Genomic DNA, 18984 nt, shown 5'->3' with positions numbered 1-18984 from the left:
GAAAACTAAGCAGATGAACGAGACGAACTCTAGTCGAAAAGATATTTTTAAGTAACTTTTTTAAATAACGAAAAGTGCAGATAAAGAAACTGGATTCAGTGGGATAGAAAGAGAAATTAGAATGGACTCTGAATGTATAGAAAAATTGAATGTATAATAAAATGCTCATTCTAAAACTCTCTCTAAAAATCATTCTAAAATTTATTGACATTAAGTTATAGAGCAACCATCAGAAAAAAAGAAAGTAGTATTTATCAGGTCTATGGGAAAATAATCAAGTTTAGAGAGCAAAGGAAGATACGGCAAAGGAGAAGACTGACAAACACATACATAAAAATTCTAAACTCATATATAGTTCAAAACAATGAAAATAAAATGTAGTAAGCTAGAAAAATACATTAAATATGACAAGATATAAAGATACCTTTCAATATTACAAGTAAGAGAAGTTTATAAGTAGAAACAGATAGTTCAGTTGCTCAGTCATGTCTGACTCTTTGTGACCCATGAACCACAACATGCCAGGCCTCCCTGTCCATCACCAACTCCTGGAGCTTGCTCAAACTCATGTCCATTGAGTCGGTGATGCCATCCAACCATCTCATCCTCTGTCATCCCCTTCTCCTCCTGCCCTCAAACTTGCCCAGCATCAGGGTCTTTTCCAATGAGTCAGCTCTTTACAGCAGGTGGCCAAAGTATTGGAGTTTCAGCTTCAGCATCAGTCCTTCCAGTGAACACCCAGGAGTGATCTCCTTTAGAATGGACTGGTTGGATCTCCTTGCAGTCCAAGGGACTCTCAAGAGTCTTCTCCAACACCACAGTTCAAAAGCATCAATTCTTCAGCGCTCAGCTTTCTTTATAGTCCAACTCTCACATCCATGCATGACCACTGGAAAAACCATAGCCTTGACTAGACGGACCTTTGTTGACTATGTAATGTCTCTGCTTTTTAATATGCTGTCTAGGTTGGTCACAACTTTCCTTCCAAGGAGTAAGCGTCTTTTAATTTCGTGGCTGCAATCGCCACCTGTAGTGATTTTGGAGCCCCGAAAAATAAAGTCAGCCACTGTTTCCATTGTTTCCCCCTCTATTTGCCATGAAGTGACCGGATCGGATCCCATGATCTTAGTTTTCTGAATGTTGAGCTTTAAGCCAACTTTTTCACTCTCCTCTTTCACTATTTACTCAACAAGTATTTATTAAGCTTCTTTTACATGTCAGACCATGAGTGGTTGTGGACCCTCCTCTCAAGCAGCTTACCGATTTCTGTCGCTAGAAATGTGCACTTTTAATTCTGATGCAAAAATCACTGGTACTGAAATTTTAAAACTTTTTTTTTTTTACACTTATACCTAAACTTTTTTTTTTACAGTTGCATTTAACGGCTGGGTTTTACAGTTTATTTTTATCTGAATTATCTTTGTGTGTACACCCACTCATTTCTATCCCTACTGCTTAGTGTAAGGTGTGACATGTAAAAGAAGCTTAATAAATACTTGCTGAGTAATCCCAGAGAAGGCAATGGCACCCCACTCCAGTACTTTTGCCTAGAAAATCCCATGGATGGAGGAGTCTGGCAGGCTGCAGTCCATGGGGTCGCTAGAGTCAGATACGACTGAGCGACTTCACTTTCACGTTTCACTTCCATGCTTTGGAGAAGGAAATGGCAACCCACTCCAGTGTTCTTGCCTGGAGAATCCCAGGGACGGGGAAGCCTGGTGGGCTGCCGTCTATGGGGTCGCACAGAGTCCGACACGACTGAAGTGACTTAGCAGTGAGTAAATACCAGACCCCTCTAGAAAGCAATATGATCATTTATAGAAGGAAACAAAAAGAGATTCATATTCTTTTCCCTAGTTACTGAACTACAAAAATTTATTCTTAGAAAATGTTTCAGTAGAAACCAAATAGTTTGTGGGCCCCAAACAGAAAAACTCTCCATGTGTTACCATGAGAGCGTGCATTAAATGGTTAAAAATAAGGCGGAAAGATAATAAATCTATTACAACAATTAAAGTCATTACAATTACAAATTAACTGGCAGACAGTGCCCGGCCTAAGGACCCGCTTCCGCCCCAGACTGTGAGCTCAAGACGGAGCAGGGCTTTGTCTGTGTCCCCCTGGGCCCCGTGCCTGGCACAGAGCACCTTCACAGGACACGCTTCCTGGACACACTTCCCTCTTCTCCTTCTTGCTCTGCATGAAGCTCCTGATTTAATTCCAACTATGGGAACAATCCTCAACAGAATCAAGGGCCCCCTGTGAGCCGGCTCCAGGTTGCGCAAGAGGGATTTCGGTCTTTTATTTATTACACTGAGATGGTGCTCCTCTCTTCAGATCCTGCCCACAGCTCCCCAGCAGGGAAAGTCACTTCTGGGGACCTCCGCTTCTGCATCTGGGAATTGCAGATGCAAATGCCACCTACCTTAGAGAGTCATGTGAGGATTAAATTAGATTATGCATGCAAAGTGCTTAGTGCGGAGCTGGGTACAGGATTATGCTCTACAAATGTAAGCTACTAAATTGCATCACCTAAAAACATTCTCCAAAATGCTGCAGAGCCCTGGCCAGTGCTGGCGAGCTGCGGTCACGCGTGCACAGGCCGTCTGCTGCAATGATGACACATTTTTCTTGCCGAAGGTTAAGGGTTCTGACTTAATCCCTAGAAATAACCGCAAGATGGAATAGCTCGTTCTTTTGTACTGGACTCGCTGGACCCTATTAAAAATCAGGAGAGAGCAATGAAAAACCATCTCCAAGGGGAAGCAGAACTAATCTCCATTCTGCTCTGATATGATTAACATTTTTTAGAACTTCAGATCTTCTATGCTTTTTGATGGAAGACAAGAAAAAGGAATCTATACACCTGAAACTAACATGGTATTGTAAATCAACTATACTTCATTAAAAAAAAAAATTGAACTAAAAATAAAAAGGAGTCTAGAAAATGCAGATGTGACCACAACAGGTTCAAGGGTGAGAGCCCGCAGGCACTGCCCTTCATCTCAAGCCCTGGGGCCTCTAGCCTAGACTCTGGGGACACGTCATCCCCTCCAACATCCATACATGTGGGCTCAGAGCACCTCCCCTCCCCCCGGTTCAGGCAGACGGAGTACTTCCTCGCTATGACACAGCTGCTGGTTAAAACGCCCTGTAGTTCAAACCTGTCTTCAGATTTGACTCATTAAAATAACAGCTCCTCCAGGAATCTGAAGTCATACAATCTGCTTGCCACTCGGATCACTTTACCTCTCTATGCCTTGGCTTCTTAGCCTGTAAAAGGAAGAGATGTCAATAATAACTAGAAAAACCAAACCAGACAATGTAAGAGAAATTATTAGAAACAGACGGCACATGACTGTAAATCTTAATTGATGCATTTTGCTTTATTGACGACGCCAAAGCCTTTGACAGCGTGGATCACAACAGACTGGAAAACTCTTAAAAAATTCTTAAGAAGATGGCAGTACCAGATGATCTGACCTGCCTCCTGAGAAATCTGTATGCAGGTCAAGAAGCAACAACTAGAACTGGACATAGAACAACAGACTGGTTCCAAATAGGGAAAGGAGTACGTCAAGGCTGTATATTGTCACCCTGCTTATTTAACTTATATGCAGAGTACATCATGAGAAACGCTGGACTGGAAGAAGCACAAGCTGGAATCAAGATTGCCTGGAGAAATATCAATAACCTCAGATATGTACATGACACCACCCTTATGGCAGAAAGCGAAGAACTAAAGAGCCTCTTGATGAAAGTGAAAGAGGAGAGTGAAAAAGTTGGCTTAAAACTTGACATTCAGAAAACTAAGATCATAGCATCTGGTCCCATCACTTCATGGCAAATAGATGGGGAAACAGTGGAAAGAGTGGCTGACTTTATTTTTCTGGGCTCCAAAATCACTGCAGATGGTGACTGCAGCCATGAAATTAAAAGACGCTTACTCCCTGGAAGAAAAGCTACAACCAACCTAGATAGCATATTAAAAATCAGAGACATTACTTTGCCAACAAAAGTCATAGTTAAAGCTATGGTTTTTCCAGTAGTCATGTGTGGATGTGAGAGAAGGACTATAAAGAAAGCTGAGCGCCAAAGAATTGATGCTTTTGAACTGTGGTGTTGGAGAAGACTCTTGAGAGTCCCTTGGACTGCAAGGAGATCCAACTAATCCATCCTAAACGAGATTAGTCCTGAATATTCATTGGAAGGACTGATGCTGAAGCTGAAACTCCAGTACTTTGGCCAGATGTGAAGAACCGAACTCATTGGAAAAGACCCTGATGCTGAGAGGGATTGGGGGCAGGAGGAGAAGGGGATGACAGAGGATGAGATGGTTGGATGGCATCACCGACTCGATAGACATGAGTTTGAGCAAACTCCGGGAGCTGGTGATGAACAGGGAGGCCTGGCCTGCTGCAGTCCATGGGGTCGCAGTCGGACGTGGCTGAGACTGAACTGAACTTCTTTAATCCACCAGAGGGAGACAAACCAAAAGAAAACGTGTAGAAAGTGTTCAGAAGAAAAGCGAGCACATTCAAAGACTCCTATTATGTTAAGATAAAGAAAACTGATGAACTTTTTCACTCTCCTCCTATGGTCATAGCACACAAATCTATCGCAATTTATCCAAATTCATGATTTTTAAATTATTAAAATAAGGGTATGTTATCTGGCTGTACAAAAAAAAGAAAAAAGGTGTTTGTATTTGGTTGCATTTTAGGCTCCGTGATAAAAAAAAAAAAAAAAAGGAAAAAGTGCAACAGGACTATGGGAATTAATATTAAAGCCCAGAATAGCAGTGAAGGAAAAGTGATCAGAGCTGAGCTCCATCACCACTCCGTGGAGGGACCCAAGGCGGGTCTCCCTGTATAGTTCCCTCACCTCTGAAACCAATTTCTGGATTAAATTATCCAGTGAGACTGAAAGTTGCTCAGTCATGTCAGACTCTCTGCGACCCCGTGGACTGTGGCCCTTCCAGGTTCCTCTGTCCATGGAATTCTCCAGGCAAGAGTACTGGAATGGTAGCCGTCCCCTTCTCCAGGGAACCTTCCCAACCCAGGGATTGAACCCAGGTCTCCTGTGTTGCAGAGAGATTCTTTACCATCTGAGCCACCAGGGAAGTCTCTAAATTATCCAATAAGCCAGCAATTCCTAAATCCCTCTTTATTAAAAAAAAAAAAAAAAAAAATCCCTCTTTATTTAAGGTGTGCCCGTTATCTCATTTAATCTCCACAACCCTATACGGGTGGTGTGATGATCACATTACTGCTGTTTTGCATATGAGGAGACTGAGTTTCCAGGCAGTCAGATCATCTGCCTGGTAGTATTGGCCTGTTTAAGTCACAGAGCCAAGTTCAGAACTCCGAGAATGGTGCTTCCTCCCTGGTGCCCTGCAGGGCTGCCCTGAACTGCTGTTTTTACAAGGATTCTTTCTGGGTCTCACATTTCTGTGACACTGTGATAAGCACAGGAGTTAAACATAAGGGTGGTTTGAATCCCATGGATGGAGGAGCCTGGCAGGTCGCGAAGAGTCGCACACGACTGAACGATTTCACTTTCAAGGGTGGTTTTAAATCTGTAGTATTTTGTATTTTCTCTCTAAATTCTGATACACGTTAGACCGAGAGTCTTAGAAGCAGGCACATCACAGGCTTGCATTTGGATGCGGCTGATGAAATCTTTATTATCACTCAGCGACATCAGCGAAATACATTTAGCAACACTGCCAGGAATTTTAAAAAGAAACAATTACATTAAGCAAGTAATCCTTTTTTTAATAGAAAAAGAAAAGGACTCAGGGATTAGTCAATGTTCCAGACACCCTTTTCTCTTTGAATGGTTTGCTGGTTTCATTCCAGAGAAGATTAGTAAGATTTAGAACCGTCGGCAACCCCAAAGCCTACCGGGTAACCTATTTCTACATAAAGGGAGCTCTGGGACGGACTCACAAAGAACGTTTCTGTTTTTTTAAAAAAAGGCTGAGCTTGACCTTCGATCAGGTGTCTTCTCCCCCCGGTGGTTTGCCAACACGACCCAAGGTCATTTCTAACATCTTGTTAAAAACGCTGCTGATGCTTCCAAGTACAAGTGGAGCTGTTCTTCTAAAGTGGGGAATGAAAGAGCTGGGTGTCACTTAACTTTCAACAACTTTAAAAACATGGTCTCGGTAAGAATGTTGAATTTGTATAAATATTCATCTCTCCATCTTAAGCCCCAAGTAGTTTATATTCACATAGCATTTACTGGTAAATTGTAATTTACCAGCATTCACTGGTAAATTGAGGATACAGAACTGTCTAAACTGATACAAAGTTAGTTTGTTCACATTAATCAGTCTTCTCACTTAAAAAACAGCATAAAAAAGATTGTGCCAAGTGACTGCTTGCCTTACTTGTGGCTTTCAGAGGGCAGCTGCCAAATAAGAGGCCACCTGGACAGCAAGAATTATCCATCACAGCCTTGCAGTGGGAGAAGGGTGTGCTCACCAGCCTTGCAGCTTCATGAATAATTCCACACCCGTCCACAGGCCTTTGCTTGTTTGCAGAAGGCTTGATTTTTTTTTTCTCTTAGACCACAGTCTGTTCTCTGACTCACTCAGGGCAGGAAAAAAGAAATCCAGCATCAGAAAGAGCTGTGTGTTTCTTTTTCAGATCCAACGGTCTGGATGCAACAGAGAGTGCAGTGTTCCGTTTGGATTAATGTTTCTCAGTTCAGGCAGCACGGGGATGAATAAGGGTGGTCTTCTCTGTTCTCTGCGCTGACAGTGTTTGCCCACGCTGTGATGGGGTTTGTGTGCACTTTATGGGTTTAATTCATATGAAACGATATGAAACAATGCCCAAAGAACTAGTCTTCTCCACTGTCCTTTATTTCTCCCAGCTGCGTGTCTCCAATATTATTAATTAAATCACCACCATTCACTGGCCCCAAATGTCCACTCCAGAGGACAACAATATCAGGCCTGAGCAGTCTGACTTTATCTTCCTGAGAAAAGAAAGCGAAAACAGACTTCTGACTGATGGGTTTGCTCCGTCTCCTGAGTTTAACAAGGGGAATGAAGTCTGCGGGCCTAGAAATCTGTCCCACTGTATGAATGCTGAAATCAGGGCTATGCAGTATAATGAGAACTGTGAACCGTAAAGCAGAGACATGCCTGCTGTCCAGAGGCTAAGACTCTCTGCTGCTAATACAGAGGTCCTGCCTTCGACCCCTGGTCGGGGCACTAAGACTCCCCATGCTACAGGGCATGGCCCAAAGAAATTTAAATCTCAGAGCAGCCATAGGAAGAAAAGGAAAAGAAAAGGGTAATTCTTTTTAATACTATATTTTATTTAACCCAACATATCAGAAATGCCATTTCAATACATAATTAACCTAAAATTTTTAATTGAGGTATCGCTGATTTACAGTATTATATAATTGTGTACAACGTAATTCACATGCAGTGTGCAACACAGTGATTCACACTTTTGAAAGACCACACTCCATTTATAGCTACTATAAAATATTGGTTACATCCCCTGTGTGTAATACATCCTTGTAGCTTATTTATTTTATGCATGGTAGTCTGACCTCTTAATCCCCCACCCCTATTATGCCCTGCCCCCTCCCTCCCTCTACTGCTAACCATTGGTTTGTTCTCTGTATCTGTGGGTCTGTTTCTTTTTTGTTATATTCGCTAGTTGGTTGTACTGTTTAGATTCTACATGTACGTGATACTATATGGCGTTTGTCTTTTTTCTGTCTGACTTAGCACAGTGCCTTACAAGCCCATCTGTGCTGAAAATGGCAGAATTTCATTCTTTTTTATGGCTGAGTAATATTCCATTGTGTATACACATATATATACATCGTGGGCTTCTTTACCCATTTATCCATTGACAGACAATATCAAAATGATTAGTGAGAGATTCTATGTTCTCAGACATCCAAGTGTGTATCCTGCACTCACAGGACCGGCCACATCCTCAGTGCCCGAGAGCCACCGTATTGGACAGGGCAGGGGGAGAAGCACCCTCTCTCTCACTGCACGTAGAGACAAGAGAGCAGGACCTTATGACGTGGGTTCAGAATCAGTCATGGGATAACGGCATTCTAGCTGGACGAAGGGGGCACAGTCCTGCAGCTCCGATCTCTGGCCACACACTCCGTGGCCTCTCTTCTCGTGTGTCTGGGCTTTAATTGGTCCTGCTGATGACAGGTCTGTAGTTTGAGGCTGCTTCTGATTTCACGAAGTTGTAGCCTGCTCGCAGCTCATATGTACCTGACTCTGCTCAGTCAATGCTAATTTCAAAATTCATTCCATATGCTTTTTCTCGGTTCAAATCCCTGGCTTTCTCCCTGCAATTAATTTAGGAACTCTGTTGCAAAAGAAGAACCGAGTCAGCAAAAGAGGGAGGGAACCAGTGGGAGGAATCGCAGGGACGTCTTCGAAACTCGCGACACATGAGCCAAAGGGGAGAGATTCTCTCTGTGCCCAGTTGGGGAAGAGGGTGGAATGCCTTTGAGAAATACTACACCAGGTTCAGAGCTGCGGGCCAACTGCCCCGCTCATTTCTTCTGTTGCTCTGTAACATAAGACTCCGTTTCTGAGTAGCTGCAAGCCCAGCATTATACCCCGGATTCTCAATGAGACGTGAGAGGCGACCGTACCTCAAGGACCCAGGACCCCTCTGGCCTGGAGGGAAGCCCCGTGGGCAGCTAGACTCTGGATGACGTTATGATCTTGCCCCCAGGTTCCTGCCTCACCAAGCTCAGCGGTCTCCCTGTTAAAGCTCCATTTAAACGTATTAAGGATTCTGCCCCAACGCCTGACCTTCCAGCGTTGAGACTGAATTCCATTAGCCTGGTTTCTGCTGTTTCCCTGAGCTGGTGGCGTCTTTATTAATCTGGCCCTTTCCTGGAACGTGGCACCTGATAATCCTTCCTCACCTTCCTCCCCGAGGGCACAATGGGCTCAGGGCACTGTCTGTGTGACAGGTGCCAGGGCGGGGTCGTCAGGATGGCAAGGGTCCGCCCGCAGGGTGGTGGGAGCGGCTGAGGGCGGTGCTCCTGCCTGCCCCCCACCCTGCTCCCTGGAGGTGCGGGGAGGGGAGGTGGAGTCCACACGGACAGACCAGCGTTCTCTCAACGCCAGGCTTCCATTCCTGCTGTCGCCCTCCGCCCTGCGAAAGTCTCCTTTCTGCTTCCCCTTCTAGCAGGGGAGAGGTTTTCCCTGAGAAATAAGGCAGTGAGGGGGCTTCCCTTTCTCTGCTCCCCACCCCTGCTCTCCGCAGGCACCTCCCTCACCCCCACCACTGGCCATCCGTCAGTGCAGCTTTGATCCCTGCGGGTCTGGGGCCCTGGGCTGATGCCTGTGTCCTGGGCTCCGCCTTACCGGCTCCTGGCACCCCCAACCTTACAAACACACTTACTCCACACTCCCCCTCCACCCCCAAATCTAACAGAATTACAAGGAAATTTAGTCATCATTTATCCATAAATAAATATGAAGTCTGCATTATTTTTTTGAACACTATTTTTTTTAATTCAATATAGTTAATCTACAGTATTATGTTAGTTTCAAGTGTACAACATAGCGATTCAGTATTTTACAGATTATGCTCTATGTAAAGCTATTATAAAATATTGGCTATATTCCATATGCTATAACATTACTTCCTTGTATTAATACATTTTTTATTTTGTATCTAGTAGTTTGTATTTCTTTTTAAAAATTTTTATTTGGGGAGTGTAGTTGATTTACAGTGTTGTGTTACTTTTTGCCGTGCAGCAAAGTCAGTTATACGTGTACATGTGTTTGTCGGATTCCTCTCCCGTGTTGTGCATTATTTTAAAAGGGCGTGTAGTGGAAATCTTGCAGCTCTCTCCTTATAGGCTGCATGTTTGCCTTATTACTATTCTTCCAAACATACTTCCTCTTTTTTTACACATCAGTTCAGTTCAGTTCAGTCGCTCAGTCCTGTCCGACTCTTTGTGACCCCATGAATCGCAGCACGCCAGGCCTCCCTTTCCATCACCAGCTCACGGAGTTTACCCAAACTCATGTCTGAGTCGGTGATGCCACCCAGCCATCTCATCCTCTGTCGTGCATATATGTGAAACGTTATTTTCAGTTAGGAATTTTCTGCATCTTTTATATTTTTGCATTTGTAAAAGTCATAAACTACTCTGTGGGAAACGTCTTAAAAACCCTGACATCGTAATTTCCTTCCCAAAGCACCACATTTAATTAAATGCACCCTGTTGCCTAACTCACATGGCAGCAGCTTTGTCAACTCTAAGATGCTGCCTGGTTTCAGAATCACTTTGTCATTATTTCCCAATTCCAACCGTTTACCATCCTCTATGATCCCAAAGTAAATATCACCAGGCATGAAAACAGAAAAAAAAACAAAATGTGAAACTGTCCTTCCGTTAGCAGATTCTTGGCTCTCCTCTAGCTGTGCTGGGCGGTGAGAGCACCACCCACGACACACGCATTCCTGACGGCTGGCTGCCGTTTTGGGGGGCTGAGCCGTGTCCCTGGATGCGACAAGGCATGTCTCCTCTCATAGCAGCGGTGGGCAGTGCGGTCCTGGTCGGGGCTGGGGGCAGTGCGGTGACCGCTGTCCCATGGATTCAGTTGGAGAAGGGATGCCAGACAAGCCTCAGGTCTGCCGTCAGCAGGGAGCTGTGAGTTCCTGTACAAGGAAGCATCAGGGAAGTCATGCAGTTATCCTCTGAAAACCTCCTCCTGCTCCCAACTGCACAGCTCCAGAGAGACAGGGTTCCTAGAATGAGCTCATCCGGTTCAGAAGCAGCTAGGAGAATTAGACTTGAGGTGATGGCTTCCCCTGGCTTCCAGGCAGCACGTGAATGTAGACATTTTGAATGAAAAAATAGAAGGACTTGGTGACTGAGCTGATTCAGAGACTAGAGAGAGAAAGGAGCTGATGACGACTCCCTGATTTTTTTAAAATTGAAGTATAGCTGATTTACAATGTTGTGTTAATTACTGCTGTGCCGCAAAGTGCCTCAATTATGCATATGTGTACAATCTTTTGCACATGTACACAATACACATGCATGCACTTTTTTCCAATATGCTTTATCACTGGACGTTGAATACAGTTCCCTGTGCTGTGCAGGAGGACCTTGTTTATCCACTCTCTCTACGTACAGGTTACTTTGCAGCAGCTAATCCCAAACTCCCCTAGGCAGCCACAGTTCTGTCTGGATGACTCTCCCTGGACCTGGAGCACAGGAAGCAGCCACACCACAGGCGACAGGCAAATTGGAAAGAGGATTTCATAAGAAAGGTTGTCAGTTTGGCCCTGTGTGTGCTAAATCGCTTCAGTTGTGTCCGACTCTGTGTGACCCCATGGACTGTAGCCCGATAGGCTCCTCTGTCCATGGGATTCTCTAGGCAAAAATGCTGGAGTGGATTGCTATTTCCTCCTCCAGGGGATCTTCCCGACCCAGGGATCAAACCCGAATCTTTGTGTTGGCAGGTGGGTTCTTTACCACAAGCACCACCTGGGAAGCCCCAGTTTGGCTCTAGACAAGTCAAATTTGAGCCAAGACTCAGTGGAGAATTACAGATCTATAACTACGACACAGATCTGTCCCAAAGAGTTGGACACAACTGGGCGACTGAACAACAAAGGCAACTACTGCAGAAATCGAAGGGCAGGATCGGAGGGTTTATGCATTCACATAGTTTTATTATAGAATACAGTATTTCAAACTCATGAAATACAGACCAAACCACAGTGAACTTCATGTCCCCAGCACCAGGCTTCAATAGTGATCAACTTCTGGCCAATCGAGTTTCCTCCAGACTCCCCCGCCCTATAGGATCCTGAAGTATATTCCAGGCAAGGGGCGATATAAAAGCAGGAAGCATAGAACACATAGGTTAGGTAAGACCTCAGGGAAATTTAAAGCAAAACTTCTTATCTCACAGCTGAGTAAAGCTCAAGATCAGAGTTAGTTATTCATTTTCTCTAATGGAAAAAATATTTGCAAAAGGCTTTGCCAAGTTTTTATCTTTCTAAGACGAAGTATGAAAAAGGATATGCAAATTTTTCAGAAAGCTACATTCCGCTTAAAATCATTGTTTGCAAACATTTTATAAACGACCGTCAACACTCAAGAAGTAAACATTCGCCCGATCCTGACTTTACTGGTGATTCTGTCCAATAACAAACAGCACATGTGCTGTTATAAAATAGGTCCCCACACCCGCAGAACAGGAGAGTGTGCTTCCCTGACTGTCACTGGCGGGGCCCCCAGAGCCTCTGGGGTCACTCTGGGAGAGAAGAGGCCCGTCTCTGCGGAGTCAGCTTACCTGCGGCCGCCAGCAGTCACCTCGAATGTCCTGCTGCCTCCGGTTTCACACCTACCCAGATTATGGAGCCACTTTTGTGCTGTTCGTGGGGAGCAGAAAATACAGCAAGGCAATAAGGACTGTTGATATTAATTACACAGAAGGGCACAACCTGGATAATATTCAGCCTGCCGACAGAGAACTGTACTGTTTGATCGGAAAATATGACAGTTCATGGAGCCCAGTTAGATTTATTAAATTCATCAGTGTGAGTCATAGTTTAAGTATGTGGTGATGTTCTTCATAAAGATGTTATGAAAACCACACACACACATACAAGCTTGGGTTTTGGGGGGAAAGAAATTCTGATTTTAAAAATGTGGTCTATTACTAGAAAAAAGTTTTGATTTAAAAATATTCTTGGTATTAGAAATATGAATAGAATGGCATTGAAAGTATCTTATGAAAAACAGCACTGCATACCGCAGAGTCTAAAAGACACTTAGATTTCATTAAGGTGTCTAAACACAAGAGGTGTTTGCTTCCCATCTGGCAATAAAGCAATTGAGAAGTGAATTTGGTATCCCGGTCATAGATCACAATTAGCGGAAGGGCAAAACAAACATCTGAGACCACATATGACCAGTTATCCCAGTTCATTAACATTTCAAGCTGTATAATAATTTGTCACAAACATCTATGACTTAAAGTTTGATCACACGGCTCTGCGGTGTAAGGTTGCCATCCGCCCCTTCTTGGGGGCGCCAGCTCTCATTCAGAGTGTATATGTCCTTTCTTCTTCTATAGTTCATCTTCTTTCTTCCATGAAATGAGAGATGGTAGCCTTTTAAGAAAAATAACATCTTTAATTAGGAAAAATTACGATCACCCCTGGGACCGTTGAAAACAATGGTCTGGAAGGACTGCCTCGCAGCCGCCTGCCCCCAACAGGAGGGAGGAAGGTGCGAGGAGGGGGTAAGCTGATATCTCAAGGAGTGAGAGGCTGAGATTCGGGGAATCCGGTGAACTGAAGGAGGATCAGAGGTGGTGCGGGGGGGCGGGAGGTGGCCGGGGCCTCCCTCCGCCCCCTCCTCAGCCCCCTACTCCCAGCTCTGCACAGGCGAGCCTGTGAGTCAGGGCTCCTCCTCTCCACTGTATCCTCCACCTGCCGCCTTCAAAAAAGGAGTTCCACGTGCCCCACGCGATATGGAAGCTGAACCTGAGAAAGCGGACAGGGCACGTGGCTGCAGGAAGCTTAACAGAGGCGTTGCAGAAGCCACGCGCCCACGTGCTAGGCTGCCCAGCGAGGTGGTGGTGTGGCCCAGCGGGCCTCCTGCAGAGAAGGTTTGCAAAGCTGCCTTGCTTTTCTGACCACACTGCTTCCCTCTGCCAACAAGTCTGAGCCTCGTGAAAAGCTGCCCTTCCTTTTGCGATCATCATCGAAGCGTGGACGTGGCCTCCTAGGAGTGCACACTCGTGCTCACTGCCCCTCTGCGTGGAGCCTGGAGACGGGCCGTGCTCCCTTAAGTGGGCAGACACAGAGGGCTGGGGCGAGGGGGCATCCTGAGGGCTGGCACACTCTGGGGAGACTGTGACCCCACTGCTCGCCTTGGGTGGAGACGACAGATACTAGGCTTTCTACTCGTCACTCTCACGCCCAGGAGGATGCGGAGGATACAAAGCCTAAACGCCAGCCTTTCCGTAACACACCGTCTCACTGACCCAACTATGCAGATATAACGGTTCTCAAAGCAACGAAGTGCTGATGGATCAGAGCAAAACTCCATCCTTCCTCCTGGAGTTTAAAATCATCAGCTGAGGGATTTGAACGCCTGGCCCTAGATGGGCCAACCCTGGAGGCCTCGTGTTCAACAGGGTGCCACCAAGAGGTGGAAGAGCTCAGCCCCGGAGGAGGGCCGCCACGCCTTGGCTTCCTTCAATTACCCAGACTCTAAGGCTGGTTTATGATGCAGCCTGCACACTGAGGGCAGGGACAATGCCCCTGTGTCCTGAGTACTGAACACGTGTCCAGAACAGAGTGTGAGCTCAGGGAATGTGTGTGGAGTACACTGATACATTTTTAAATTTTTTAAATAAGTCAACTAAACTAGCAAAATAGCATTAACATAAAACTAAACATTGCAAAGCAGCATTCACGTAACTCATTATTTCAATAAGCGTGCATGCCTTCCAAGTCCCTTTGGTCGTGTCCTACTGTTTGTGACCCCATGGACTGTAGACCTCTATCCACAGATTCTCCAGGGAAGAATACTGGAGTGGGTTGCCGTTTCCTCCTCCAGGGGATCTTTCCAACCCAGGGATTGCACCCGCGTGTCCTATGTCTCCTGCACTGGCAGGCAGGTTCTTTACCCCTAGTGCCACCTGGGAAGCCCATTTTGCTAAGCAGCCCACGTTAAATGAAAGTTTGTTTACCCAGCCGAAAGGAAAACTGAGAGAGAAAACAGATATCTTACGTTTCTTTTAAGGAGTGCTGACCAGTTTTTCCATTTTTTGTCATTTACTTTTCCCTAACATGCATTGATTCAACAATAATCCAGGTGCCAACACGCACGCACACAATGGATACGAAACAGAAGAATCACCATCTGAGTCAGGCCATGCAGGTTTCTGCTTCTAACGATAGCTAGGAGCAATACTGATTGGAAAAAAAAAAAAAGGACTTTTCCCAGAGAGAAAAAAATTTTATTTAGTAATTCACTTTCTGATGTTTTTAATTTAGGAAAATTAAAAAGGTAAATAAATACAATATGGCTGTATAAACTTAATTATTAAAACTTTTTACATCGTGTTAATTTTTTGTTTCATGTCCATGTTTTTACCAACCCACACAGTAACAGTGTACAGGAGTTTCACTGATGATACACAATAAAATGATTCAAGGTGGCATAACAAGTCACTTCTGAGCATTACTTCTATCGTGCTTTCTAATAATGTCCATAAGATTGGCCCCCGTAACCAGATCGTCCTGTGTCTGTCTGTCTTTCTGCTGTTCCTTTCTCTTCTGGTCGTGAAGGTAAGGGGAATTTAACAGCTGTGGGGGGAGAAGGGACCCTGTGGGTTTCACACGTTTTGCAATGTCCCAGAAGAGTCTTTTCGAGTTGTTATTGATGAACGTGATCGCTGTTCCATGTTGACCTAATCGCCCCACTCTTCCAATCTGAAATGAAATGCAAAGGACATTTTCAAAATGCTCACACGAAATCCTCACGTCTCTTGAAAGAAACTGAAGAGCAGCGTTTGAAGAGGCTTCACTATGATGGGTATTTGTGCGGGTGGCATCTGCTGGGTCGGCCCTCCCGGTGCACCTGCGACATCGATTTAGGGGCCGCCACTGGCGCAGCCCACACAGAAGAGAGAACCAGGAGGAGGACTGTCCGTGAAACGTGTGCTTCAGTCACGCGTGCGTGTGTGTGTGTGTGTGTGTATGTACATGCAGGAGTAAGAACACAAAGATGCTTCTCACTGCGAATGAGTTATGGTAAAAACTTTTCGAAAGCTACTACGATGAGGGGTGAAAGGACTACCTTCTTCACGGCACTTAGATGCCTTGAGGTCTGAGGTTGAAGCAAATCCACTTTTGCATGAAGTTATTTCTCCTTCTGACAGAACTAAACACACACAAATTTGTGGAGACCTATGATAAGGAAGAAAACTGACATGTCTCCAAATATACTGAGAAACTCTTCAAAAGGGAGAGAAAGACACAATCCTTGTCCATTTCTGCTCCTTAATTGAAAATGAAGTATATTCAGATTATTTAAATGAATCGATTGTTCCTCCCACTAGGAATTTCTCTTACAGATGTATTTGCAGGAGAGGCCCCGGCAGCTGAGTGCCTGGGTGTTTACCACCACCGCGCTGGAAACATCTGGTCATCCAGCAGCAAGGGATTTGTTAAACAAACGACAGGACATCCATGTAATACACTCCCATGCAACCACAAAAAAACAGAACGAGCCAGATTCAACAAGAAAAGCCTTTAAAGTGCTCAGAACAGTGCCTGGCCTTAGGCTAGGCACTCAGTACATATTAACACTAGATGAAGGCACCTCGGGTGAGCGGTGAGAAGGCAAGACGGCAAAGACTCCTTCACTAACAAAGGGAGGAGGCCTGGTGCAGACGCGGCACACGCGCATGCTGCTGTTCAGTCGCTCAGTCATGTCCGACTCTCTGCAGCCCCGTGGACGGCAGCCCGCCAGGCTCCTCTGTCCATGGGGTTCTCCAGGCAAGAATACTGGAGTGGGTTGCCATGCCTCCTCCAGGGATCTTCCCGACCCAGGGATTGAACCCACATCTCCTGCATTGGCAGCTGGATTCTTTACCACTGAGCCACCGGGGAAGCCCCATGGAATACTCCTCAGCCATGAAAGAGAATCAAACAATGCCATCTGTAACAACATGGACCCAACTAGAAATGATCACACTAAGTGAGGAGAGTCAGAGGAAGACAAACACCGTGTGAGATCACTCATGTGTGGAACCTAAAAAAAAGATACAAATGAATTTAAGTCCAAAACAGAAAGAAACTAACAGAAAACAAGCGTGTGGTTACTAAAGGGGAAGGGGAGTGGGATGACGGATAAATTAGCAGATTGGGATTAACAGATACACACTAATGCCCATAAAACAGGAAAACAAGGACCCACTGCACAGCACAGGGACTGCTACTCAACATCGTGTGATAACCTACGAGGGAGAAGAGCCTGAAAACGCGCACGCGCGCACACACACACACACACACACACATACACACACACACACACACGCACACACACACACACACGCACACACACACACACACGCACACACACACACAGCGTCACAGCGGTGCCCACGGTAACTGCCAGCCACGAGGCTGACCTGGATGAGGGAGAGAAGAGTACGTAGTTACAACCAGCACACTTGTTTAAGAAGCTTCTCGAGTATTTTAACATTCCAGACACATTTCTATCCACAAAATTATCAAACTGAAAGTCTGGAAGAACATGAGCTTCAGTCACTTGAACAGTCAGCCCTGTGGAATAACCAAGTCTCTGAGGCACAGGGAAATGAGGCGGTGTGGACAAAAAGGGAGGGAGGGCGGGCAGACGGCCAGATGATGAAGTCTTGGGGGAATAAAGCGGCGGCGCAGTGAAGGCGCTCGGGCGTTTCAGTGGGTGAGCCCCGCAAACGCGACACTCAGAGGTGGTTCTAAGAACAGCAGCGGAAGACTTCACTCCAAGAGGCTGCAAGTGACGCCGGGAAGGAAGGAGGCAGCGGCCAGCGAGATAACACAGCGCTGAGAGAGGCTCTGTTCCTGCCGGAAGGAGGAGAGGCGCTTATCTCTGGAGCAAAGGGAGGGGACAGACCCCGAGAGGGGAAGGTCTAGAGCAAACAGGGACATGGAGAGGCGACGGAAGACACGATTCCTGAAACACAGACACTTCAACAGATCAACTTTGTTTTGGCCACATGTAGCAACTTAAAACAACCTTTTAAATAAAGCCCTCTTTTTCTCCTTATAAAGGCCATTTAATACGCTCATTGAAGAAAACAAAAAACACAAAGAAAAAACTAAACCAAAAGTTAACCACTTAAATTTTTCTAACAAACATTTCAGGTTGTTTTTTCCCACTAATTTTTAAAATTTTTATTTATTTATTTCACCGCTACACCGGCTTTTCTCTAGTTGTGGCGAGCAGGGCTGCTCTAGCTGCAATGGTGTCTCCTGTTGGTGCCCCTCTAGGGCGCCACGGCTCAGCAGCTGCAGGTCCCGGCTCCAGAGCACAGGCTCAATAGCTGTGGCGCGTGGGCTTGGCTGCTCCGAGGTGGCTGGGACCTCCCCACACCAGGGACCAAGCCCATGTCTCTTGCATTGGCAGGCAGATTCTTAACCACTGAGCCACCAGGGGAGCCCCCAACTAAATTTTAGTGCATTCCAGGCATCCACATAGTTCTTCTGAAAAAACATACTTAGTTTATATACATTTATCGTTTTACCCTTTGGCCGCACGGTAAAGCAGGTGGGATCTTGGTTCCCCACACCAGGCAGGGATCAGACCGGAGTCCCCTGCAGTGGAAGCGTGGAGTCTTAACTACTAGACCACCAGGGAAGTCCTTAAATACATATATTTTAAAAGCAAAAATATATGCAGTTTTATATTCTGCTTAAAAAAACAACTCACGACTGTATCAACAATGCCTTGCATAAGAAAATGCACGAGTAGGGTCTTCCCTGCTGATTTGGTGGTAAAAAATCTGCTGCCACTGCAGGAGACACAGGTTCGATCCCTGCTCTGAGAAGATCCTATGCACCATGGGGCAGCTAAGCCCTGCACCCCAACCACTGCGCCCGTCTGTGCTCTGAGCCTGGGCTCTGCAGCGAGACAAGCCCCTGCAACGAGGAGGCTGCACGCTGCAACTAGGGAGCAGTCCCCACTCCCCCCAACCACTGCGCCTGTCTGTGCTCTGAGCCTGGGCTCTGCAACGAGACAAGCCCCTGCAACGAGGAGCCTGCACGCTGCAACTAGGGAGCAGTCCCTACTCCCCACTACTAGAGAGGAGCCCCCGCTCACCACAACTAGGGAGAGGTCCCCGCTCACCACAATATGCAAGAAGCCCGAACAGCAACGAAGACCCAGCACAGCCAAAAATAAACATCTTTTTTAAAA

At 45.8% G+C, this 18984-nt stretch overlaps 1 protein-coding gene and 1 long non-coding RNA gene across 7 annotated transcripts in view; both read right to left on the bottom strand.

The window, feature by feature from the left end:
* Positions 1 to 9515: 9515 nt before the first annotated feature.
* Positions 9516 to 13339, bottom strand: LOC102392422. The gene is made up of 2 exons (XR_006550993.2): positions 12335 to 13339; positions 9516 to 10685 (listed from the first exon to the last, which is right to left on the bottom strand). It is a non-coding gene; the product is annotated as an uncharacterized LOC102392422 (long non-coding RNA).
* Positions 13340 to 15053: 1714 nt separating this feature from the next.
* The window catches only part of DDX59 (DEAD-box helicase 59), a 17276-nt gene continuing 13345 nt past the window's right edge, over positions 15054 to 18984 (bottom strand). For 5 of the 6 annotated variants that reach the window (XM_006078432.4, XM_025285292.3, XM_044942627.2 and 2 more), the window contains one exon: positions 15054 to 15491. In XM_006078432.4, the coding sequence (XP_006078494.3) occupies positions 15228 to 15491 (264 nt within the window). In that variant the 3' untranslated portion in view covers positions 15054 to 15227. Of the gene's footprint in view, positions 15492 to 15858; positions 15969 to 18984 lie in introns of all 6 variants that reach the window. The other variant, XM_006078436.4, reaches the window with a different exon arrangement.

This window comes from Bubalus bubalis, chromosome 5 (assembly GCF_019923935.1).
Source record: "Bubalus bubalis isolate 160015118507 breed Murrah chromosome 5, NDDB_SH_1, whole genome shotgun sequence".
Taxonomy (NCBI): domain Eukaryota; kingdom Metazoa; phylum Chordata; class Mammalia; order Artiodactyla; family Bovidae; genus Bubalus; species Bubalus bubalis.
This window is presented reverse-complemented; position numbering and strand designations above follow the sequence as displayed.